Source organism: Scomber scombrus, chromosome 2, assembly GCF_963691925.1.
Source record: "Scomber scombrus chromosome 2, fScoSco1.1, whole genome shotgun sequence".
NCBI classification, from domain to species: Eukaryota; Metazoa; Chordata; class Actinopteri; order Scombriformes; family Scombridae; genus Scomber; species Scomber scombrus.
Genome location: NC_084971.1, coordinates 21,690,217 through 21,716,593, shown reverse-complemented (window position 1 = coordinate 21,716,593; position 26,377 = coordinate 21,690,217). Strand labels below are relative to the sequence as shown.

The 26,377-nt window shown below is 40.1% G+C and overlaps 2 protein-coding genes across 2 annotated transcripts; both read left to right on the top strand.

Annotated features, from left to right (window-relative positions):
• Positions 1-300: 300 nt before the first annotated feature.
• Positions 301-16,922, top strand: pdcd4a (programmed cell death 4a). Its single transcript, XM_062430975.1, has 12 exons — positions 301-438; positions 526-768; positions 7,482-7,784; positions 8,095-8,192; positions 9,933-10,046; positions 10,275-10,496; positions 10,766-10,863; positions 11,198-11,312; positions 13,290-13,397; positions 14,393-14,503; positions 14,890-15,029; positions 15,155-16,922. The coding sequence occupies exons 2-12, from the start codon at positions 723-725 to the stop codon at positions 15,204-15,206; spliced, it is 1,407 nt and encodes a 468-aa protein (XP_062286959.1). The 5' UTR covers positions 301-438; positions 526-722; the 3' UTR covers positions 15,207-16,922.
• Positions 16,923-17,527: 605 nt separating this feature from the next.
• Positions 17,528-24,609, top strand: mogs (mannosyl-oligosaccharide glucosidase). Its single transcript, XM_062430966.1, has 5 exons — positions 17,528-17,592; positions 19,180-19,543; positions 20,182-20,405; positions 20,581-20,774; positions 21,993-24,609. Exons 2-5 carry the CDS (start codon positions 19,195-19,197, stop codon positions 23,761-23,763), a joined length of 2,538 nt encoding a protein of 845 aa, XP_062286950.1. The 5' UTR covers positions 17,528-17,592; positions 19,180-19,194; the 3' UTR covers positions 23,764-24,609.
• Positions 24,610-26,377: the final 1,768 nt, after the last annotated feature.

Sequence of the window (26,377 nt, the reverse complement as noted above, 5' to 3'; positions counted from 1 at the left end):
AATTCTACAAACATTATCATCCCCATATCCTAACCCACCTAATCACAATATTCAAAAGTTGCAGCAATAAAATGATCAGGACACAGTCAATCCCACATCCTAAAACCAGTTTTAAGTATAAATGTAGGGCAATAAAATTGAGTCATAAAAACGCTGTAAATGTTAGGATCTTTTGTGATACACACTATAAATATTATGGTAGACAGGTTTTTATGCTCTGTGATTGGTCAAAGTGGACCAGCACCCACCCCCTCTCCTAGCCACTCCCCGGCCGCGTTTGCCCCCACGTGACTCCGCTTGGGTCGGTCCTCTCAAAGTTAAAAACAGACTTTGTTTATCTGGCAGGCTGTTTGCTGATATGCTCTCTGACTAGTTCACATATCCTTCCTCATCCCTTCTTCCCAGTCGTCCTGTTGTTTTTACTCTTCATCGAGAAGAGTGAGAAACTCTTGCATTTCACTCCTTCACTTCAAGCAATTTTTTGGGGTAATTCAATTTCACCATTTTTGTTTTTGTTCTCTTCAGCTGAGACCGTGCACCAGCAGCAACAGCAACAGGAAAAACAGCAGAACGACTCCAAGACTGTTTGTACAATAAAACACTTTGTTCTGCAGACACTCCGAGTTGAAGGTGTTTTTAGAGGGGTTTTTGTTGCAGCTGAGCTCGGCAGGGGGAGAGCACCGAGAGGATTTTTGTTTTTTATCAAGCATTTCTAGAGCGTCATGGCGACCGAAGTCGAGATGTGGTCCACCGCTAAGCAAGCCGACGGTAAGTGACTTAATAATTCAGTCATGCTCTGTACCGTCTGTCGGTGCAGAGTGTAAAAGGGGGCTGCAGCCAGGGCCTGCTCTCTTTCTCACCCCATTGTCCCTGCATGGGATGGGCTGCAGCGCCAGCCATGCTCCACCATGTGCTCCGTAAACACACACACACACACTGTCACAAACACGCTGCGAGCACTGGTGCAACAACCACTCTAACACTACCGCACGATAAACCAAACCATTGACCTTTGCTGTCGTGTTTTAGCTGCTTTGAGGCGAAGTTTGTTTGTTTGTTGTCGTAGCTTTTACATTTAACCCTTTCACGCTTGCTGATTGGACGAGGCCACAGTGCTTACTTCCGCAAATCGTGGCTTGTGCACATACACATTGACACACACACACATAGACACACACACGAGGGGGCTGCAGTTGAGTGCCTGTGTTTTCTTCCTTCTTGCAACTAAACGAGAGGATGCATGAAAAAACCCTGCCTTTGTTCTTCCTCTAATACACATTTGCGAGATTTGTCGTTTGCAGTTCCTCAATCTCTTATGTATGTGTGTGTGCGTGTGTGTATCAGTCTGGACAGTTACACCTTTTTAATTAGACCCAGAGACGCAGAGCAGATAATACACGTCTCTTTCCTGCATGAAATGTGGTTTTCCTGATAAGCCTAATGCTTGCAGAGCACATTTAACCTGCAGCCTCTGTAAACCAGGTTGCATTTTTGATTCACTCGACAAGAACCCGACATTTATCTCATCTTCTTTTTTTATGTGTGTATGTATAACACGCACCTCCTCGACGCTTTAGGTGTTTGAGTCGTGTTTATGATCATAGCACAGTGGTTGTTATTGAACGATATCTGAGCTCAGGGCACACGGAGTGCTTTCCTCTTCTCAGCCTGACGATGACGTCGACACGTATAGCCCACTATAAGAGCCAATAGGAGAGCCTTACATAATCTCTGCGTTGCTGTCTATTTAAAGGTTATATAAGTAGTACAAATGTATTGTTAGCAGTGCAGCTGGTGGTAATAATTTATCAACCTGTGTGATAACAATGTGTGACATACGGTTGTCTTTTTCTTCACCTCGTTCACAGCAGCACATGGTGTGCTGCTGGTTATGGTTATGTTATGGTGTTGTACGTGTGGGCTTTTTCCTACATGAACCTAAGCCCTTTTTCTCAAGGAAGGTCAGACACGCTTTATCGAGCAGCCTCTGTTGATGTTGTTGTCAATACTTTTTAGTAATTCAGTCTTGAGCTTACATGTTGCATATACCCAGATTAATGAATGTTTTAATCAAATGACCTCGCTCCAAAGTGAGGCCATATAGTATAGGAAATCTATGCAAAGAGTAGAATTAACAGGGGGTTTGATAGGGGTTCATTTTTACCCTTCTGGATAATCTGGCCCTTTTTCTCAAGGAAGGTCAGACACCCTTGATTGAGCAGCCTCTGTTGATGAGGTGGTCACACACACTGTCAAAGACTCTATTGTCTGAGCTGGAAAAGGGGTGAAAACAACTCCATACGTTGTGGGTCAGTTGATGGACACTGGGCTCATGCAACAGTATGGGAAATGAGTAAAACCTCATTGTATATGGCGCGTGCAACTTCCCTTATGATCAGTTATTCAGGTTTCCAGTTTCAGTCTCATCTGGTTTTAGCATCCCACTTCATATTGCATTATTCTATCAAACTATTGATGAGCTTGTTGAATTTGAACATCTAGAACTAGAATGTTTATTTTTTAAAATCATTTTGATTGCAACAACTAAACTCATAACTAAACAACTCACAAATACATTATTTGTATGATAATTTGAAATGAAAAGAAACTTAGAGAGATGCTATTAATCTGAGGTAAGCTGTGCAACTATACTTCACACCCATGAAACTTGAACATTTTTAGTGACATTTAGGTTTTGTTCCTGTGCAGTTTGGACCTGTCTTGCATCAAAATATCTCTTGCTTAACATGTTAGTATTAGTAATGTAGGTATTACAAGCAAAATCCTTAATAAATTAACTCGTTGCCCAACATGTTTCAAGTAAGATGTGTGTTTGGTGTTTTTACTTGATACATGACTACAAGTCTTAAAAGTTAGACTAAATCTATTTTACTTTCATCTACAGACTTAACAAGTTATGTCTGGCCCTGTTTGGAGAAGCACAGAGTAGGTCAATGCTCTGGTAAGTGACCTATAGGTACAGATTTATTGCCTGTGTGGAGCCCCGGCTGTTAGAGCATTTACATAACTCCTTGGATAAATACAAGCTTTGAAGTGCTTCATGGAAGAAACTGGGCAGACTTAAACGTCAAGCTAGATTTCTTCGTGGCCTGCTGAGTACACATCATGTTATGGTCTTTCCAGCTCTTCTTTTGTTTCCCCTCCTCCCTCACTTACACTCATGAATACATGTTTGCACACACCGTCCGTTTGCATTAAGTCCTTTAGTTTAGAAACTGAACAAACCACCCCTACAGAGCGGTGCCTGGCAGGGCATCAGTGGATGAGATCGGTTGATTAGGTTAAAACAACAACATGTTATCAGACTCTTAACCGTTTATCTGAGTAGCTGTAAACTTTAATGTGTACCTCCCCAGGCACTTTATCTGTGTTACTGTTCTGCAGCTGTTACACAGGGGGGTGACTCAAGTAGGACAGTCGGCATAACTGTAGTTTTGGCAAGTTTCCATTAAACAAACAGGAAGTTTTTTTAATTTTCTCTCATTCCACCAAAAAAAGACGCCTGGCATTATTTCACATATTACAACTGTTGAGCGTTTATTTGTAGAGCGTGTGTGGCCAGATCCTCAGCTCCTGTTGTTGCTGTTGTATATTTAAACACGAACCGCCATGTGCACTCAAGTTTAGGCTATCTGCATGAAGCATGTTTTTAAGCAGAGCGTCCTTTCATTATATGAAATGACAGTTAAACCCCAAGGACAACCACACCCTTTTCTCCAACGATAGCTAGTCTCTGGGACCATATAGGGTGCAGAAACCTATTTTGACCTCAGGGGACATCACACATATTTTTGCTTATATTACTCTGTGTGTGGGTTGATGGAGGAAGTTCTGTTTATAGATGGTTTTACATATGTGGCTTTTTATTTATCCAAGGTGTGTTTTCCGGATTTGCGATTTTATTCTTTTTTGATGGAAATGTGGTTATGTCTCACAAAATATGGTACACCGAAACATAAATAAAAGAGAAGAATAAAAAAGAAAAATATAAACTAAAAGTTTCTGGTTTGTCTGAGATTTCATGGATAATCTTGCTAAGCAATGTACACTGAAGTGTCATCAAAAGTTATTCTAGTGTGTAAATAGCTGGGAGGTTCTGTTTCAGTATATTTCATTAGTTAGTATAAAACTTGCCTAATTCTACGAAGTGGTGACTGAATCAAATTGAGCTGCTTGAAGCTCTTGATGGTAGAAATGGAAAACAGATCTGTGTCATCTGCAAAATCATTTCCCCTCCAGACACGTTTTATGACATGCGAAAACACACTGCTTGGAATAATAATCTGTGTCTGATATGTTTTTTCCACACAAAAAAATTCAATTGCCACGTTAAAGATTATTAAAATCACATCTACTCTTTCTCCCTCTTTGAAAAATCTACAACTATGCACCCATGAATGTTTTTCATGCCAGACACACAATATCTTCACTGAAAAATCCTTCCTCAGTGTTTGTGTGCTGGCAGACTGTGACCATGATTGGCTCCAAACTAGCTGTGATTTCACAAATCATGCTTGTAGGTACTGGCTTTGAAGTTTCTGATCACAGAGAAACGTTCCCCCCTCCATCAGATGAATTTGAAACAGTGGTCAAGTGTCAAAACTCTGTACATGCATCACTGTGCAAGCTCAGATTTTTTGAGTGGAGGGGGGCTTTAAAACATGTTTGGTGCATTTGACCAATTCTCCTCAAAATGACAGTGAAAATATGTAAAGTTGTATTTACAGTTTTGAAAAGTAGGTCTGTCCCTAGGGAGGTATGTGAGAACTCTGATCCGCTGACTCCATTTTCACTCACAACACTGCTACTGTACGGATACCTCAAACTAAACACCTCAACACTGCTGCTCAGGCTTACTGGCTGTGGGAAGCTCCTAAACAGCATGTAGGGCAGAGGTCCTGTGCAGGCCTGCATCTGGCTGTAGTTTCGTCTGTTTTAAAATCTTGTTAACAGCGGGGGCGGTGAAAACCATCATGACAGTGTTGTGTGGTTTGGCATTTATTCTTGCTCTCTCTTGTGGGCGCTCAGGGTTAAAGACAGCAGAATAGACTGGTTGCTGCAGCTTTATGAGACTGTGACAGTGACACACAGACCCACCTTGTGTAAAAGTACACCTTTTTAAAATGAGTGTTCCAGCAGTTGTGATTTGCGCTAAAGAGAAACACTATCTTTGTCATGTTTAAAAAGTTTGCTAGCCGACTGCATTTTCAGTGCTTGTTTTGCAACTCTGGGCTTGGCAAACAGCTCTTACTTTTTCTGCCTTCTCGTTTTTCAGCTCTTTTCCAATTGGCCTGTCGTGTGTTTGGCACGCTGCCATTGGCTAGTTCCTAATTTACTGTGCTGGCAGGCCATGTAGCCTACACAAGGGAAGGAGGAGGAGCTGAGGGAGGAGATGACACATGGTCGGCTGTTTACTGAGTTTTGAAGGCCACGGGTGTGGCGCTGCTCTTACTTCTACAGGTTAACTCAGGGAGGTGCCCCCTTTCCATTTGTTATTCACATTCTCATGCAGACAGAACTCTACAAAGTAAACATGTAGAGATCTTTTAGCACCATTTAGAAGCAGTTTGTAAGTTAATTTTGTCCTGCACCAAAAGTTTGTTAATGACACAAGTTGCAACTGTTTGGTACCTTTTTTGCAGACAGGCTGCTTCCTTGGGTTATCTGAGACGAGCCAGCACAGATTGCTAGTTTTATCTGTGGTTTGGTGTTTTTTCCATCCTGCCTCAGTGTATTTTCTACATGTCCTGTAATCTATAGGGCCATAACTCCTCACACTGCCATTTGGGCCTGTGCATAAGGAATCTAAGTATTCATTACACCCTCAGACATTCCTCCTCCTCCTGCTTTCCCTCTCTCCTACTACATCCCGGTCATGTGACCAGTCATGGACCCAACAACGCCATATGTAGTCAGGTCCACTCTAGCTGCGACGGGACAGATCGCGAGAAGACGGAGGAACGAAAAAAAAAACTGGTGTCAGCATTTCTTCAGCATGTGTTCCCCTTTGCTCCCTGCCTCCTCCCATGCCTGCAGCAGCACTTCAGTCCCACTTGTTGTTGTGGTCTCTTTCTCCACACCTAGAAGAATCAACTTGAGCTTGACAGACTTATTCCCAGATACAGTATTTTTTTTATTTTATTACACCCATAGAGGAGTAGATTAATAAGTAACTTGACACTTTGAACCACTATATGGCTGCTGATAGTTCTGGTAAGTGACACAAGAATGTGTGCGTGTGTGAATTTGTTCTCCCATCTTTCTGTGTTATGTCTTCGGGGCTCTGTGACCTTTTGTTTTGTGACCTTTGTAAAATGTGGCCATGACATATGGAGCCCCTACAGTCCAAATGCATGTCACACTCTGAACTGGCTTTGTCGCTGTAGCATGAAGGTGTTTTGTTGTGCCGTCAACTATATGCACAGTTTTTGCACTGCAGGTAAATGTAGGCCAAACACTATGAGCAAGTAACCCAAAAATATGCAATGTCTCACTGTATTCTTGAGCTGTTGTGACCTATTGTATCTGGAGTTAATGAATATCTCTTTTGCTGCAGCAATAACATGCTGAATATTGTCATGTGTTTTTACCTTTACCACATTGCATCCCCTGATGGCTGATGCAGTATTAACCAAATGTTTTTGCCTTTTTTGCTTGCACAATAGTTTTATTTGGCTTTTAAAATAACTGGCAAAAACTTTCCATTCACCTTGTTAGGCTTACTGCCAGTCTCTGCTTTTGTAGCAGAGCTGCACCATAAAGTTTTTACTGCAGCTTTGATTAACATTGTTTCAGCATAGCAGTGTAGATAAGAACAAGATATACAAGATGGAAATCAGATATCTATATCTACCTATGTGTATGGTACATGGTTACAACTATTTGGACACCCAAACAAAGTGGACACCAGAAGATTAAACCCAAATGTGACAATTCAATATAACAAGTATCACCATCCTTCACTCTTCAAGGCTTACCGCAACTTGTTGGAACTTGCAGAAATTTGGTCTCATTCAGCTACAAGGGTTTGGTAGGTTGGTTGCTGATGTTGGGTGTTTAGGCTTAGCTTGCAGCATTTCATCCCAAAACTCTTGGCTAGAATTGAAGTAAACGTGTAGTGCTGGCAAGTAAAGTTATTCAGCACCAGATGTGGAAAACAATTCCTTTATGGACCTCTCTTTGTGTGCAGGGGCACTGTCATCACAAAGTTGAAAGCGCGGTAGGGACTGTAAAATATAATTGTGTACTTTAGGGTTAAAATGTTGCCCTAATCAGAATGAAAGGGGCGAATCCGTGAAAAAACAAACCCTAGACTAGAAGTTCAGGAGTGTTCACATACTTTGGCTGTGTGTTTTTATAAACTGGACAATGTCTCAGTACAATGACAAAGACTATTTGATGTATTAATTGGGATGTCATGAAAATTTAAAAATTGCATCAACCATTCTGTGTCATCTTAGGAATGTTCTCTTTGGATGAGAACCTGACAGAGGCTAATCGCCCCTACGCCGATGATGATGACGAGCTAATCGAGGCAGAGGTGAATGGTAACTGGACGCCCCAGGAGAAAGCACTTCATGAGGCACGGCTCAAAGCCAAAGCCAAGCGACGCCTGCGCAAGTCCTCATCACGCAACTCCACCAGCGAGTCCTTCTCTGAATCAGGAGACTTGGCAGGAAGTGACCCAAACAGTCCAAAGGGCAAAGCCAACACCAACGACCGCAAATCCAGGACAGGCAAAGGCAGAGGCCTGCCAAAAAAAGGTACATTTTAAGCGACACTGGTGTATGCAGGCTCCTGCTTTTCTGAATGAATGACTTCTGCACAACACTGAAAAGACAGGTTAAAATCTCAACTGTGAGAATGATAATGAAAAAAGCCAGAAAATAATAATTTGTGTTAGGTATTAGCTGATTTTCCGGTTTTGATTATGACTTTTAAATATGTGCTGTGTTGGACTGCCAACTGGGTTTTGCTGGAAACATTGAGCTTAGCATCCCCTGCTGTCATGAGCCTCACAAAATGTTTTCACGGCACATTTTCTCATGCTGTCGTGCTTTTGTTGTCGCACAGGTGGAGCAGGTGGTAAAGGAGTTTGGGGGGCTGCAGGGATGGTTTATGAAGATGAGGAACCTGACGTACTGGACCCCAACTATGATGAATCCTCTCAGGTTAGTGAGTCTGGCAGAATGTGTCTCTTCAGAGTTTAAAGTAGTGGCCGAATGTTTAAAAAATTCTCTTTTGTACTTTTGTGTGTTAATTTAAAGATGCATTAAGCTGAAAATCAGGAGGCAACCATGAAAAATGTGTGAAATAGCATTACACCACGACAACCTTTTAAATAGAAAACTTTATTTGCAAAATGTTGGCATTACTCAAGCATCAGCAGGCCGTACACATACACACAACTGTTTTTGCCAGTGAGTGATTAATGAGCATCACTTGCAGAGGTTAGTTAATTACAATTGCTGTCCTGACATGTTGTGTGGCACAGCTTTTTGTTGCAAAGAGGCCCACTGATCAAAGCTGTGACATATTGGAGTAACACTTTTTTAAATGTCTTGTGTCAAAGGGCTGCTGGGATGCTCTGAATATAAAAGAGGCTTTGCTTGGCAAACAAGATGATGATTGTCACATACGGACAACAAGCATACTGTATGCACAACTGTCTGTCTAATGCATCACAAAGTGTTTTGGTCTCTTGTGATGAAATAATGTCTTGCATGACATCATTTTTTCCCCCATAGTCAAAGAACGTATTTTATTCCATCTATCTATCTGAAACATTTATTTTGAAAACAAAACTGTTTATAACAAAAAGTCCTGGGATTTTTGACCATAACACAACCAGTCACATGATTGTCTCTTCCAGATGGCTCTGTCCCATCACAATCAACAGTATTTTCAATCTTTAACCTCGTTATCAAGCGAGTGCTCAGTGTGATGGTGAAAGCAGAGTTTGTTTGTCTTCACTTATGGACACAAAGAATGAGTGCAGAGTGGGAATGGAGCTTCTGTCAGGGGGAAAAAAAAGTTGATAACAATTTGGGAACAGTGTAGGGAAGCCAGTGTGATTTGGCCTTAAATGTTGTAGGAACAGCGTAGAAGGATGTCAGTAGGGAACTGGGACAGAGTGGTACAGAAAAATACAGGGGACATGTGCAGACGGCGGCCTTTGAATCAGGAGAGAGGATCACCTGATGAAAGATTTCTGCATGGTAAAGGTCACCCTCCCTTTGAGACAATGACAACGTGTAAAACAAATCTCGGAAAGTTCAGTAGAAAAATTAAATGCAAAACTTTTGCAAAACTATTCTACAAGGTGTCTTTCTTTTGCCTATTCTTGGCTATGAAGTATTATATTGTTATTCATTTCACAGAAAACAGGAAAGTGAATCAGCATGTTTGGACTTTTGGCTATAATCCCTCTTCAACTAATATTTTTTCCTGTCTTACAACGCTGGAGGTCAGAATAATACAATAATTATTGTTTATGTTCTTAAATTTAAATAAAAGCCAGCTCTTCTCCTAAAAAAGCTGACGTAGTTATCCTCCTATTGGAGTTTAAAGGAGCTTCATTCTCTCAATCTGCGCCGTGTCATTCTTGGCTGTCATGAATGCAAGTGTTGAAAAGAGAGAGATAAGTTTAAGTTATTGTGCCATCACTTTAAAGGGAACATATTATGCACATTTACCGCTATAAGTATATCTTTATATGACATACAGTTAAAAAAACCTCCTAATTTAACTCATACTAATCCTTTTACACCTGACTAACTTAGAAATGCGTAATAATGGATAGTGCTACATACAAGAATACTTAGTGTGCAATCATAGATTTAAATACTCTTGTTGTGAATATTTGTGTTTATCAATTTAAAAAAAAAAATGTGTTCTTTTTTCTTTTAAAGGGAGACACAGTTTATGCAAAAGTTGTTCCAGAGGTAGATGAGAAGGAACTGGGAAAAATGGTCAACCCAATTGTAAAGGAGTACTTTGAACACGGAGACACAAAAGAAGTCCAGGTAAATTAACTGATATGACACCTTTTTCTGACACTTTACTCAGAACATACTGATCAGGGAATGGTGGACTTAGTAGATGAATGAAACACGTAATTGAGTGCACAAATACTTATTTATTCACAGATTGCTGAGTCTGTAACTATTTGTTATGTGCTACGCTATTGATTCAGAGTTGATCAGGTACCTCCACAACAATCTTTAATTTCTGTGCGTCCTCACTCCTGTCAGATGTTGCTGAAGGAGCTCAACCTGGGCCCCCATAAGTACGAGTTCTCCTCTGTGGCCGTGTCCCTGTCCCTCGAAGGCAAGGCCAGCCACAGAGAACTGACCTCCCGCCTGCTGTCTGATTTGTCGGTTAAGCTGCTGTCACAAAGTGACATGGCCCGTGCCTTCGACAAGATACTCAAAGAGCTGCCAGACCTCATACTGGACACCCCTGAGGCTCCACAGGTAGAACTGATACTCAGAGGAAACAGTAACGTTCAAGATCCGGATGTGGGGTGGCTCTGATTTAGTGTTGGTTGCATAAGAGGGTGGGATGCACACTACAGGGCTTAAAACACTTAAAAGATTAAATGTGATTTTAATTTGATAGAGGTGCACAAACACATCGGTACAGAGTGTAGTTTCTGAAAAAGTAATTTTTTCAAAGCAGTTCTGTTAAAAGAAAAGATGGCATGTTTTAATGTTTTTAAAAGCTGTTTTTTCTTGTCTCCCAGATGTTAGGCCAGTTTATAGCCAGAGGCATAGCAGACCACGTCCTCCCTATGTCTTTCCTGGACTGTTACAAGGGCAAAGTAGACTGTGAGCATGCCAGGTGAGCCAAAACAAGCAAGTTATAAATGCAGATAAAGGTAGAAGATGACTTAATTTGCACCAAGATGTGCAAAAGCTGAGCAACAGGAAAACTGTCTTTCCTTCTCATTTCACTTTTATATGTGGAATAGTTGTTTTGTCTTCCTCTCTTGTAGGACAGTGCAATTACCAGATAATGGTTTACTAGAATAAAACATCTGTGTTGTGATGTGTTTGATGAACTGTGCTTAACAGAGGAAAGAACTCAAGTCCTACAATTCTTTAAAACAAACAAGACTTTGTATGTTCATTTTTGTGTCATATTAATGACATTGTGGTAATGGTCTTTTGTTCAGAGTGGCTTTAGACCGTGCTGCAGTGCTGCTGTCCATGAAGAGAGGGATGGTCCGTCTCGATAATGTGTGGGGCGTGGGGGGAGGCCTGAGACCCGTCAAACATCTTGTTAAAGAGGTAAGCTCGGGCCATGAATGGTAACCAGCTAAAAAGAATAAACTGATAAATAACTATGTGTAATTGTTTGTTTTGTGTTTCCATATTAAAAGTGATAATGAGCGTGAAGAATCCTTCACACCTCAGGTCAGAGCCGTTTTATTGACCGGGCTCTGGTTATTTGTTGACATTATGTAATGTAAACAGAAGGCAGAAATGCATGCTGGGTACAGAGCCACAGGCCAGCCCTCTGCTATGTTGCTGTGTCAGCAGAGCACTTTTCTCCCCTGGGAATTGTGAATTGCAAAAACACGAGGGCGCAGGGGGGCTGAAAAAAAGGCACATTTCAGCCCTTAATTGACACACACACACACACACACACACACACACACACACACACACACACACACACACACACACACACACACACACACACACACTCTTTATGTGCAAGCCACGTGTTCTCAGCTGTCTTTGTAAAATTTATTGCTGCATGGTTTTGAGGAATTTTTCTCTAACGTGGGCGAGGATGATGTGGGAGTTTTGTATCTTGTAAACTTGTAAGTTATGCAACATTTTAAGTGACATTTAGAAATGGGAGAGTGTTCTGTCAGTATGCTCTCAGGCATCCAGTATTTGTGCAAACCTCTCGGGCCCTTGGGCCTTCGTGTCCAAGTTTGATTTCCTGCCTGGTTGTGTGCAGCCGCGGGGGGAACACGATGGGCTGGAAGAGGCTCAAAACTATTTCATCTTGCTGCTCTCACTCACTTTCTGATTCAATCTATTGTTGTCCTCATACTTGCACTCTGTCTAACCCTTTCACATGCTTCGCCCTCTTCTCTGTCTCTGCCCTGCATGTTCACATATTAAGCATCCCTGCTGTTCTTTTTTCTCAGGTTCACTTGATGTTCAGATGGTCACACATGCTCTCCGCTCAGTGAATTAGACCCAGAGTTGTTGATTTAGCTCAGTGAGTTTTAAACTTGTTGCATCAATCTCAAGTGTTGACTAATGGAACTAATTGTTCCATAAATAGTTTTAAGCCAATGAGTGCTTATTTATGTGTGTGCAGCTCAGCAGCCTGAGTGACTAAGTGATAACTAAGCTCCAAACAGGCAGAAATGTTTTTTTAAACTGACTTCAAGTTGTCATGTGTGCCAGACTTTATTTCCCAAGTAAGTCAGGTTATTGTTGGAGTTACAGTTGTGTAGCATTTGATGAAACACTTTTCATACAGGTGATTTCATGTGGTGTGGAGCTCTCCATGCTCAGCTCTGTTTGTATTAATTATCTATGAATACAAACTACTTTTCCAACTGCTGTAAATTGATGATATCCAGGGTCTGTTAAGAAACAGACTGAAGCGCAAAGGGAGAAACATCTAAATTATCTATACTGTAACATGGTACAATCCACATTTCCACTGTATTATTCATCAGTAGTCATGCAATACTTTCTTTTCTTGATAGAAATTGTTTTCACAATCTCAATAAACGGATTCTTACCAATTCTACCTTTTATGTTAAGCATTTTCTTTTTGAATTTTCTGTAAATGTTTAGAGATGGAAGTTTTCCTCTGAAGAGAAGTGATGGTTCATGCATATTAAACTCACTGAATTAAATCCCAAATATATATATGTGCATGTTGATACTCATAACCATATTAGATAAGTTACGCCAAAGTAATGAGTAAATTCAACTTATTACTTATATACTATATATAAGTAATGAGTAAATTCAACTTATTACTTATATACTATATATGAGAAATGGGGCAACCCTGTGTGTCTCTGACCATCATGCATGGTCCTTATAATAAAATTACAAAGGAAATTGTTTTTAGGGGTTTTACAGACTGAACCTCCTCTAGTGACAGTACAGTTACAGGTCTTGGCACATCATATTAAAAGAATTGTCCTCAACTGTGCAGGCACACATAATCTAAACAATTAAGACAAAATAACAATTTGTTTTGTTTTGTTTTTGATTGTTTTTCAGATGAATCTTCTCCTCAAGGAGTACCTGACATCAGGAGATGTGTCAGAGGCAGGGCGCTGTCTGCGGGAGCTGGAGGTGCCCCACTTCCACCACGAGCTGGTCTATGAGGTATTCAAGACTTAATTACATATTAAAGTTGATGTCAAACACAATTTTATGTTGAACATTAGATTTGTAGATGTTCACCCCTCCCCCCCACTATGATAACATGATGTAGGATAAAATCAGGAAAGTGAACCTTGAAGCATTTTGTCTGAATTAATTGCAAAACAAAACTGAAAAAATAACTGACAGTCATTCTGTTTCTGCCAAGGACAGTTTGTTTTTGGCAGGGACTTTTCTCTCATTTGCATTATCTACTAACAAAGCTCAGTCCAAATCAAACCATCTAACATGAATAAAACACATTACATTAAATAGAACTGATATCGTCCAAACAAATGTTCTCACTCACTGATATTTTGATTGTAGCTGAATATTAATTTGTGATGCCTCTAATTTAAGTCCAGAAAACTCACTTTAATTTGATCAAAGTATTTCCAGATTTTTAAGAAAAAAAATATTTGCATGATATCAGGTTTTGTAAATACAAACAGATGTTAGTGAATAGTTTTACAAAACTTTCCAGCTGTGCACACTCACTGAAGTCAGGTGTCAAAACAGGTTTGTCTGCTCCAACTTGGATTGGTGACAAACATGTTGAAGCCAAAAACAGCAACTGCTCAAAGTCAGAAACTAAATTGATTGTGTTTTTTTTCTATCAGTGGAACTAAACACAAGCAGCATTTATTGGTGCTGTTGTTTTCAGCCAGCTAGGGGGTTTCTGCAGTTTTGGAATTACACCCTGACTTCAAAGGGGATTCAGAGCAAAAGGAAAACTGATATATTTTACATTAAGTGGTAAAGTGTTTTATGAAGACAGCAAAATCAGATTGTTAATCTCACCTTGCACCTTTTTTAATGTTAGATGCTGGGTACAAACAGTGCCACTGTGTGGTGAAACATGCAATTTACAGATCTCTAAAAATACCATTTTGATCAACGTTGATGTTTTCTCTTTTAACACATTGTTGTATATCTTTATTTTTGTTTTGTTTTTTAAGGCTATAGTGATGGTGCTGGAGTCGAAAGGGGACACTGCCAGTCATATGATGGTAAAGCTTCTGCAGGCCTTTTGGAAAATGGGCCATATCACTGTGGATCAGATGAACAGGGTCAGTCCCTTTTTTGTATGCATATGAGTGACTTTGTAGTTTAATTTCGAGTTAGAAATATTTTTTTATAAAATAATTTTCACCCAAACATAGCATTTTCTTATTTAATCAAAGCCATTATTTATTTATTTATTGATTTATTACCACTGGTTGATACAACGATTTTAAAATACCAGAATGTAGTGAGAAAACACTCATTTCAGTTTCCCTCAGTCCAGTGTGATGTCTTCTTTTTGTCTGGCAAATTAGTTACCAAATCCTCACAATGGAGAGAAGTTAGATGCAGAGGACATTTGTTGCTTGATAAATAATGCAAACAATTCATTGATCCACTAATTATGTTTAGCACTACATTTAAACTTGTACTTGTGTCCTTTTCCATACAGGGTTTCCAGCGTGTGTACGATGACCTCCCTGAAATCAACCTCGATGTGCCACATGCTCACTCTATCATGGAGACATTTGTGGATCTCTGCTTCCAGGAGTCTGTCATCACCAAACAGCTGAGGGATGCCTGTCCTTCTAGGTTAGTAAGGAATTAGGATTAAAAGGCCAAACATTCATTCCTCTTCATACCTGCTAATTTCATTATTGAACAGCCCATTATAGTATTACGCTAACATGCTTTTCAAATTGTGTTTTCTCCACTAGAGGACGGAAGCGTTTTGTAAGTGAAGGAGACGGAGGAGTGATCAAGAACTGATCCACAAGAGGAAGAGGATAAGCAGCAGGAAGGGGGGGAGGGTGTTTACAGGTTCTCACACCCTGTTTGTGCTCCAGCATGCTTCCCTGAAACTGAACATGCTGGCAGTTTCTTTATTCCTCTCCTGATAAAGCTGTCATTACACAAACCAGCGTTGACGTTCGGGGAAAGTAGACTGAACCGTGACCCAGACGTTCAGTTCCCTTCATCTTGTTAATCACTGTTTTTGACTTTTCTTTTCTTTTTGTAAGAAAATTCTTCATTTTTGGGGTCGATCCACCCCTGTTGCCTCAGTATTTGTACCTGTTTGTTAAGAATAATTCAAGACAAAGCTGCAGAGGATAAGGCAGACAGATTTTGGTGTGTGGGAGATAAACTGGGGTGTTTTGTCTCTTGCTTTGCTTCAACTCTTGCCATGTTGCTATTTTTTTTGTTTTTTTTTGTTTAATGTATTGCGCTCTAAATGGAAAAAGCACTTAAAAGACAGGATACTGTACAGTCAGTGAGCACTTAGTAATTTAGCTCAACAACAAGGATATAAACCTTTTTTTCTGTCACAAATGATTTGAAATTATTTCAAGAACAACATACTTTGTACATTCTGATTTAAGTGGTTGTATTGATCCTTTGCGAACATTTTCTTTTTTTCATTCTTTCATTCTTTGCATCTCAGTCTCTGAGACCAGATGTTCATTTTCTTAAGCACAGCAGTCAAAGCAAGAGGTGTTCGTGCACTGTTTGGGTGTTAAGTTGACATTTGCATTAGGGCAAGCATATTTTGGAGGTTCATTCTAAAAAGGAAAGTAAATTGGGATTAATGTGTTTAAAAAAAATAAAAATTAAAAAAATGTTTGAGCTTGACGTTGCAGTTAATGGATCTACAGCCACGTGGTCAGCAGTGTATTCTGGACAAGTAACAGTCACAAACAAAGCTAAGCCTGCTTTAATTAAATTAATCTGTTGATGTGTCTGTGTAATGGAAAGCCCAGTTTTTCTTGGAGGATGTTATGTTAAACATATTCAGACTTTTTTGCCACTGTCCAACAGTTTTCCATGTTGACCAAAGTTTAAATATGGATAAAACAATATATTTCATCCATTAAAGAAAGGCAGCAAAAGGATGTTTGTTTTTGTTTTTTTCTTTTGATCATGCCAGCAGTATTTGTAAAAGAGGAACCAGGAATAAGTGACTGTACAAGTGTAGTAGAAATGTACATCAGTCACATGTGTTGATCATAGTCATCAGTTGTGATTCTTCACTTGTACCTGTATCTTCTCTGTCAGTGTGTATCATTTACCATCGTAATGATTTCGCCGTCTGAGCAGGTGAGAAAAATTGTAATGTAAATCTGCAAGTGAGAAGCAGTTGGAGGCCAAAGTGCCCCCCCCCCCCCCCCTTAAGACTTTTGACCCCATTGATGGTACATATAAGATACTTGGCTATGTTTCATCATAGCGCAGCTTTATAATGCCTACAGTGTAAATAACTGGTTGAGGGGAAATTTATGTGAAATGCTTACAGGTGTAAGTCACAGGATTCATTCATGCATGTATGCAGCTGTTCACAGTCAAATACGGGCTACAATGTTTATGTTTTGTATTCCTACAGTCATCTTTGTACTATTGATATTTTTTTGGAATCAGCTAACTGTTCACAACACACTGCCATAGACAGGCTCATTTTATATATTTCAATAAACATGACATATTTCCCTCTGCAGTGTCACGTTTGGATTTTTTCCTCCTTGTGTGCATGTCAGGAGTTTGCAGTGCTGGAAGAAGTACTCAGTTCCTTATGTAAACATACCAGTATAGTAATATCAAAAGACTCCATTACAAGTAAAAGTTCTGCATTAAAAATCATACTCAAGTAAAGTACTTTATATATAGTTAGCTAGTTTTATTCAGTGGTTTGGGAACTAGTTAACCCTCCGAAGGGTCACCAGATAATCCTGAGTGGTCTTGAGATGACCAATGAGAGTGGAAAGAAGCCCCTAACCCTAACCCACTCCCCAAATCCCTCCTTGAATGCACTGAATTAATCAAATTCTAATCACTTCTCAAGACTCAGCTTTTCAAATTCGCTTTTAATGTCTGATTGTTTTCTTTAATATTTATTATGTTTTTCTATTTGGTTTCTTCATCTCTGCATTGCTTTTATTGATTGTTTTTTTTTTCTTTATAGTATTTAATTGTCTTTGATTATGTAAAGCGTCTTTGAGTATTGTCATTATTATTATTATGTTTAATTCATTTGGGAGCGCTTGGTTGATGACGTCACCACGTCCTCTCAGGAGTACACGTCAGTGGAAGCGTAGTAACCAGAAGTAGCTAGTGAGCTAGCAGCGGATAATGAGCAGCTGAGAGTCTACTGGTATTTTGACAGGTCGGTAACCTTTTTGTTCAATGAACCTTAAGCTAGAACTACGATTCAGCCCCGTATTTTATCCGCTGTCACGTTGTATGGTGACAGACGGTCGGTTTCGCTAAAAGTAACGTTATAGTTAGCATCATGGCACTACCAGCGAGTAGCATGCAGCCTGCAGGAAATGTTGCATTACCAGGGCGTTAAGTCAGTGGCAACCTGCTTAAAACAAGTGTCTGGGAGAGATATTTACATTTGAGACACATTGCACACAGGCCGGGGTTAATTTATAAAGTGGTCGACGTCGTCAAACTGCATGGTGTGCCATGATATGCCCCGAAAGGTTAATGATAGCTACACCGCTTTTTTTAGCCTGAGATGACGTGAATTTAACTTTACAGGAGGCTACAAAATACTCATAATGACAATGATGGGGGCGAATTTGATCAGATAAATGTTATTATAATTATGGCCAGATTCTGTAATATATTATATGTATCCTACTGTGATAGTATCCCCCCTGCTTTGGTTAATGAAATGCTGTCAGGTTATAATTAGGTAGCTAATACAGTGCAACATACAGCCCTGCAATGAACCCTGCCAATTTAATATACCATCATTAATGTAAATAAGATGGACGCAATAAAAACAAACACCTGTCAGTATAACTCAAAACAATCCTGATGCACCACAAACTTCAAAATGACTCTAAAGGCAGTATCAATACAAACTGGACATTGTACTTGAAGCTGAAACTGATAATTAATTACTCGATTGACATAACATTAATTGGTAATGCAAATTGATCATTTGTTTTATAAATTGGAGTGAGGTATTTAGCTGTCTAGCTAAGATTACAATCTTAGACCTGCTGAACCTGCTAAAACAACCTGCCAAAACACAAATAAGTCATTTTGAGTCAGTTTTATTTATATAGTCGCCCCAAAAAAAAATCACAGTTTTGCCTTAAAGGCCTTTACAATCTGTTCAGCCTCTATTCTCGTCACTTAAATCAGGGTAGACTAAAAATGTGAAACACCTCTCAGCCTCCAAAATAATAATAAACATGAAACGACACCTCTCTCAAATTTTAACAAAAACTGGGCTTTGTATAGCAGGGCTCTTATGTTTGTTGTATTATTAGTTTTAGCAAGATGTATCTAATAGACTGGCAACTACATGTGCATTTCAATTGAGTAGTGTAGGGCTTCAACGATTAGTCGATTGGTTGTCAACTATTAAACTGATTGCCAGCTATTTTGATAATCAGTTTAGTGTTGGAGTCATTTTTTAAAGAAAAATGTCCAAATAATCTGATTCCAGCTTTGCTAATGTCAATATTCTCTGTTGCCTTCAGTCTAGTTTGTGGACTGTTGGTTGGTTAGTTGCGTTGTAAGTATTGTAAATCAAACTAATTATAAGACTCAGAAAAAGACATTACATGTAAAATTTTGGATACTATATGTTGTATGAATAAAGTCGTTCATTGATGAGTGCGTAAGAAAGCATTGTCTAAAGCAGCCCATTTGCATCAGTTCTTCATGGTGCTACACACATAATTAGTCTATGATATTTAAATATCTGTCTTCATCGTCTTTTTGGTTCCAGCTTCAGAAGGGCAGGATGGGCAGGCAGAGGAAGAGGGTGGTGACTGGTGAAGCTGCTCCCCCTCCGAGGAAAGATGAGAAGCCCTCTGCATTTCACCGCAAGGAGAAGAAAAAAAAAGTCGATATAGGCAAAATCTTCATCAACATCTCTATCGGCCTTTGCATATTCAGCCTGATCTGGTTCTTTTATGCCCTCTACATGCGGTCCACCCTGGCCAAACGGGTGGTGACCCTGCACCCGTCACATCCTGTCCTGGATGCCAATTGCAGCAGTGCCAAAGTTTCCCCAGAGAGGTTCTGGGGCTCATACAGACCTCAGGTCTACTTTGGCATGAAAACCAGGAGTCCCAAGTCAATGGTGACAGGTGCGCTGACACACTCAGAGTCAAACTGATGCTAAAGGTTAAAGAAAAAACGGACAGACATATGATATTTCTGTAATTATGTGCAGATGGGGCATGACTTGTGATTATAGTAAGTTATAAGTAGGGCTGGATGATACTGACATAATCTAAATATTTATGACACTATATCTTGTATAACATTACCATATTTTAGAGATGTTTTTGGTTGTTGATGTTTAATTGTTTGCAAAATATTTACAAAATATTCACATTGTTATATTAATCAAATCTTTATTGTTAAATTGCACTTGAGTACGGACAGAGTGGGAAATGAGCCCAGACTCTTTCTAATTTCAGGTAAATTATGGCAGCGGTTTTGGCAACTGTTTATTGTAGCAGCCAATTTGGACTTCTCTTGTTGATTAGGTGACAACAAAAAGTGCAATTTCCAGTATTGAGTAAGCACCTATAATTATGCACTGCTGTTCTCAAAACCCACTTGGCTAGTAACTTACTGCACGTTGCCAATGCGTTTCGGGACTTACCTTTTATGTGAAACTGTTGACAAGTTATTCTTTCCCACATAATTTGAAGCAGATCTATTTATGCGTCCTCTGTGCTTTACAGACAAATTTACGTTACTAATTGTATCTCTTCAGGTATGATGTGGATGCGTCAGTTTTCCGACATGGACGTGAACCTGAGGCATACTTGCGAGCAGGGAGATCGTTTGCAAGGCTATGGCTGGCTGATGCACGACGGGATTAACTTTGGTGTCCAGGAAATCCGAGACATCGATTTCACACTGACCACAGAGTTTGTCAAGAGAATGGGAGGGGATCATGGAGGAGACTCGACCTGGAGGGTCACTGCCAAACAGCATGTAAGTACTAACTGTGTTTATTCAGCTTTACTGTAGGGGCAGATGTATTTTATATGGTACAAATTATATGGTAAATACTTACAATTTCTGTGATAGCAGTATTTAATGATTTCTGGTCTAAACTTTGATAATTATAGGATACTGATTCCCCCCCCCCCCCCCCCCCCCCCATCAGAGCTCTTCCCCTCAAGCACCAGTCATCTCCCTGATGTTCTACGCAGCAGCTGATACACAGGGCTCACTGGAGGCTCACGTGGAAGAGAGAGACCGCCTCGCATCCATCACTGGTTTCTCAGAGGAGCTCGGCAACTTCAAGATCACGTTCCGAAAGCCCGTTACTGGGGAATTATCCAGCGCTAAATATGCCAGGTAAATTCATGAATACACGAGAGAATGGTAAGATCAGCACCACCCACGAAGGAGAGAGTAGACTAGAAAGCTGGAGGGAACATAGAGAACCAGTGTTCAGTTTTATCAGTTAAGAAAATTGGCAATTAGACTAAATGGCTCTTAAAATGAACAAAATACAGAATATTTAATAAATAAAATAATAAAATATAATAAAGCAATGCTGTATTTGTCCAAACAGTTTACAACTGTCAATCAGTCAAATAGAAAAGCTGCATATGTACAAAAATCTTGGTAATAAGGTGAGAAGACATTGTCATTTAACAGCAATCAACAGAGGCCATTTAAACTACATGCTAATGCCAGATCTATGTATAAAAAATACATAGAGTAGTGAAAACACTAAATCTTTTCCTGCAGAAAAGCATAGTTGCACTGATATGAATTGATTTTGAGTTTGGGGCCCTTTTCACATCTCTAGATTCCCAGCATCAGAAGTTTGGCCTCTTAATCTTTGTGTGACACTCAGTAGAAATGTCATGTTATACTGTAGTGTGATCCCACATGACTTCTGGTGTAAGAAAATCCTAACCGCTAGATGGCAGCAAAAATAGACCTTTCAGCCTTTGTTTTCATCTCTTTTTATTTCCTGGTCATTGTGACATATAATAGGGTAAATAAAGTTTGAGAAGCAGACAGTTTTCATAAAGCCACTATTATTTTTCTGAAACAGCACAGCATCAATTTACCTCAGTAAAGGTGGACTTCCACCTTCAGAAAGGGCTGTTGTTGCACTAAAGTTTTATATTGATTGGATCAGGACTTTCTGTTAGCTGACTGCTAGCAACATTCACAGGGACCAACAATATTTCACTATTTCACGAAGGCCAGAGCGGACCACCATAGCAAAACAGACAAGTATGCACTTATAGAAATAATAAGAATTGTATGAATTATGATTTATGGTAGGTCAATGGCAGATTTAGTTTAAGTGGGAGCTTAATTTTGAATTTTACTGATCCATTGTGTGACCAGTCGATTCACTTCTGAGTCACCAGTACATACAGCAAGGGGTAAGATACAGTGTGCCAAGGCTTCATAAGCATAGCTAGTGCAGTTAGGATCATTTGTGTAGCAGTGACTGCCTGCAAACTACACCTGAACGTTTTTTTGTGACAGCTTAGATTGCATAGATTGTGAAAAAAAATGGTGGTAATCACTAGTTTCTTGTCTTTTCAGTTATAACTACCTTCAGACTGTCTCCCCTGGCTTGGAGAAGCTGACTGATATTGTGAAGAACAGTCTGAACCGCAGGTCTGTCTACAGCCCTCCATCTGGTGAGAAGAGACATTACATTGCTGTGGACACCTATAAGCCTCCACATCACCAAAACCAACAGAAACCTGCCGACACGAGGAAAGAAAGTGACTTTGTGGTTCACCAGGTCACCGTCCAAACTCCATTTCAGATCGAGGTTCTGTTTGAGTCTGCAAGCTTCCAAGCCCGTCCAAATCAGATGGTGGGCTCAGTCATGACTCAGGAGCTGGAGAAGAGAAAAGCTGAGTTTGATGCAAAGTTTGAGAACATTTTTGGGCTTGAGAAGAAAGGTTTTAGCCAGGCACATATTAAATTTGGCAAGGCAGCACTCAGCAACATGTTAGGTGGAATGGGCTATTTCTACGGCCAGTCAGTGGTACAGTCAGTCTACAATGAATATCCGCTCTTGTACCCTGAAGGCGCATTATTTACTGCTGTCCCATCACGCTCTTTCTTTCCCAGAGGATTCCTCTGGGATGAGGGCTTTCACCAGTTGCTGCTGAGCAAGTGGGATCCCCAAGTGACAAGAGAGGCTATTGCTCACTGGATAGACCTGATGAATATTGAGGGCTGGATCCCCCGTGAGCAGATCCTTGGAGATGAGGCTCGCAGTAAGGTCCCAGCTGAGTTTGTAGTTCAGCGGAATGAAAATGCCAACCCACCCACTCTCTTCTTAAGTCTCCAGGAACTCATTGAACAGCTCTCTTCAAATCCAGACAAGGCAGCGTCTCAACCTACCTTGCCTTTCCTCAGACGACTATTCCCAAGACTGAAAACCTGGTTTGAATGGTACAACACCACACAGTCAGGGCTCCTACCCAACTCTTACCGCTGGCGTGGACGTGACAAGGACACCAATCTATTCCTCAACCCCAAGACCTTGACATCTGGGCTGGATGACTACCCTCGAGCCTCACACCCATCAGCAGATGAGCGCCATGTGGATTTACACTGCTGGATGGCCTTGTCCTCAGGGATCATGGCTCGTATAGCTCAGCTTTTAGGTGAACCCCATCAGGACTACCAACTCACCCATCAAGTGCTCAGTGACAACAATCTGCTGAACGAGCTCCACTGGTCAGAACAACTCCGCGCTTTCAGTGACTTTGGCAACCACACTCAGGCCGTGTCCTTGCAGCAGGAGAAGGTGTACGTACCCCCTGGACAACCTCGTCATCAGTTCCCTGTAGCACGCCTTGTGCGTTCTGTCCGCAGGGCGCCCAAGCAACAATATGTCAATGCTCTAGGTTATGTTAGCTTGTTCCCCTTCTTGCTGCACATCCTCGAACCAGACTCACCCAAACTAGAACATATTCTTCGAGAGATTAGAGACTCCAATAAGCTGTGGACCCCCTACGGCCTGCGTTCACTCTCAAAGGCTGATCCCATGTACATGAAGCGAAACACAGAACATGACGCACCCTACTGGAGGGGACCCATATGGATTAACATCAATTACTTGGCAGTCAGAGCCCTCCACCACTACAGCACCACACATGGGCCATACCAAGAGAAGTCAACTGCTCTTTATGAGGAACTCAGGACTAACATTATCAATAATGTTTATAGACAGTATGTTGAAACAGGGTATATCTGGGAACAGTACAATGACAGCACTGGAAGGGGCCAAGGAAGCCACCCTTTCACTGGCTGGTCAGCTCTCACAGTATTAATGATGGCTGAACAGTACTAAAGCTAGATTTCATCCCATGTTTTTTATATCCCAAGATATCGGCCTTCATTTGTATCTGGATGTGACAGAAATTACATAATCAGGTCTTAAGATACAGAAAAATGACTTGTTTGACTTATGAAACTGGACTAATTATTGAAAAACTGTAACTTTCAAGATTCAGCTGAAAAATAGGCATTTAAAATCACAATTCCACATTTAACCACATCCTTTAATTAAAATAACAGGTTTCATACAGGTACGTATTCTCAGAAGAGCAATGTTCAGCTACCCTCTCTTTGCTGTATGTGGAGCCAAGCACTGTTGAGTGCCTCACTTTTATGGTTAAGATGCATTTAGGAAACACTTAAAGAAATCAAATCCCTCACAACTTAACACATGAACTTCATTGCTTCCATCTGCAGTCTCTCATATGGAAAATCAAGACAGGTGTGTTTTTAATGCAGGGAACTACCAGTCCAAGGGGTCATACTTTCACACTAGATGTGTGATGCCATATATGAAGAACGGTTACCAGATTTGTTCAATGTTGGAAAATAAGTGCATAAATGAGCAAGTTTTGTCACTTGAAAAATAAGGGCCATTGTCTTTAATTGTGCCATTTTCTCTTTTAATCTATCATATGTCCTCAATTCTCTGTCTTAATGATTGGCCATTTTGATATTTAATTGTTTGATCACAGTCTTTCAAAAATGGTTCTTTTCAGTGTTGCTCAACATTTATAAAGTTGCTGCCTCTAAAAGCAGCAGTATTTTGTATACACAGCCTGTGGTTTCATTGGCAGGGATCAACATTGACGGTGGCATTGGTCTTGTTTTGTTAAAAACAATAAATGGTTTAAATACATTTTTGGTCATGCTGTACTTTTTTAATGTTGGTGTGTTGATTCCGTTGCCCTAAGACAATTATTGACTCAGTCTAAGCCTATAGCTACAATTTCTGTTTGAGAGAAAATTACCTTTTTCATCTGTTGTTACAGAGCCATCCATCATCGTCATTATGGTTCAGACAGTGACACTAGGTGCTTGTAATTGGTGATCTCCGAATATAACCTTATTCAACCACTAATCACTGTAGATTGCTCTAGATGGAAGTGTCATCTGAGTCCCTCTCAAATAAAACAGACCACTCAGTTTTCTATCTTTGCAAACAGAATTGATTAATCCATATTCTTAATTAATTGAATGAAATGAAACAGCATTTGGCGGTATTAAATTAAATATTACAAGAAAGCAGTGAACAAAATATGCATAAGCATGCATTCTAATAACAGCTGTTGGTTGCTCCATTTTACAGTACACATAATACATATATAGAGAATACACACATCTGTGTGGGTAGTTTTTCAATGTGTGCACTTTGTTTGGTAATACATATAATCCTGGATTGGTAAGGTTTTTCTTGCTGCCAATAGATTAAATCCCAGCATGGCTCTTTTTTTAATTGTATTTTTAAAATCTTTCAAATATTTTTCAAAATTGCCCTGTAGTGCATATTGTCCAGAAAATATGATTCATATTTTAAATGCTTAATGGACAATATTCTTTGTCATCCACAGTAAAACTGAGAGTCAGGATATTTAAACCCCAATGCAAAGCTTCAACAGCTGATCAATTTGCGTGCATCATTGCCAAGTAGTCACATTTGTTTACTTCTTCCAGTTCCAGTTATTGACATTAACTGTCCCTGCTTCGTATGTAATGTACTTAATTGAAATTACAGTGGTTTTTTTCACCCTGCTGTTAATAACTCATGTTCAGCACAGATGTCAGCACTTTTCTGTCAGGCAAAGCAGACAGCAGCTTCAGCATACTGTGACCTTAAGTATAGCAGCCCGGTCCTCTTTCTTTTGTCAGATGGCACATTCGAAGGCCTCTGGCTGACGTCAATCTGCTGCAAGTTATTTCTTTTTTGCATGGTTTCCATGGAGCACAGTTGTAAGGGCTTGGTGCTTAATTAACTAACATCAAAAGGCATGGAGCGTACATAGATGGCAAATTCTTTTCACTCTTTGACATGTGCTAGCATACATTTACACTTTGGGGCATACAGTGGCAGTGTCCCTATTAATACTTTGACACCAGATATAAAATGCTGGTTCTTAGAGCACTGATACTGGCTCTCAGTCGGTGTGTCTGACCACTGGGTTCCAACCTCTAGACATTTATGAATCCTTTGAATGGGCTAGATGTGCAGTTGTATAGTTGGAGGCTTAGTGTGGTGCATTCAGGTTGCTTGGCTAAAAATAGTGCCTCTGTCAGTTAGCAGAACAGGCTGTGAAGCTGCAGATTGGTAGTTTCACCACAGTTATCAGTCATCATGTACTGTATCTGCCTCAGTTTTTGTACTCATCAGAATAGTAGTTACTGTAAATCAACAGCAGCACATATAAATCTAATGCCTGCGAGCATCTTGAAAAAGGTTTCAACATTTTGAGACATTCAGTTGATTGAATCGTTGTGTGTTTAGACCTCAAAAACTAGCAAATTATCTATCAGTGCGCAATGATTGCCTTCAGCCTCAGTCGTGGGAGACACAAGCTCATCATTTGACCCGTTGACCTGCTAACGCAAAGCATGGTATCAAGGGAGTTGGACACAGATGAGCCATATCC

Coding starts and splice junctions, on each gene's coding strand:
- pdcd4a (XM_062430975.1), top strand. CDS start 723: ATGGCGACCGAAGTCGAGATGTGGTCCACCGCTAAGCAAGCCGACG. Junction 10,047..10,274: donor GAGACACAAAAGAAGTCCAG/GTAAATTAACTG, acceptor CACTCCTGTCAG/ATGTTGCTGAAGGAGCTCAA. Junction 10,497..10,765: donor ACACCCCTGAGGCTCCACAG/GTAGAACTGATA, acceptor CTTGTCTCCCAG/ATGTTAGGCCAGTTTATAGC.
- mogs (XM_062430966.1), top strand. CDS start 19,195: ATGGGCAGGCAGAGGAAGAGGGTGGTGACTGGTGAAGCTGCTCCCCCT. Junction 19,544..20,181: donor TCCCAAGTCAATGGTGACAG/GTGCGCTGACAC, acceptor GTATCTCTTCAG/GTATGATGTGGATGCGTCAG. Junction 20,406..20,580: donor GGGTCACTGCCAAACAGCAT/GTAAGTACTAAC, acceptor CCCCCCCATCAG/AGCTCTTCCCCTCAAGCACC.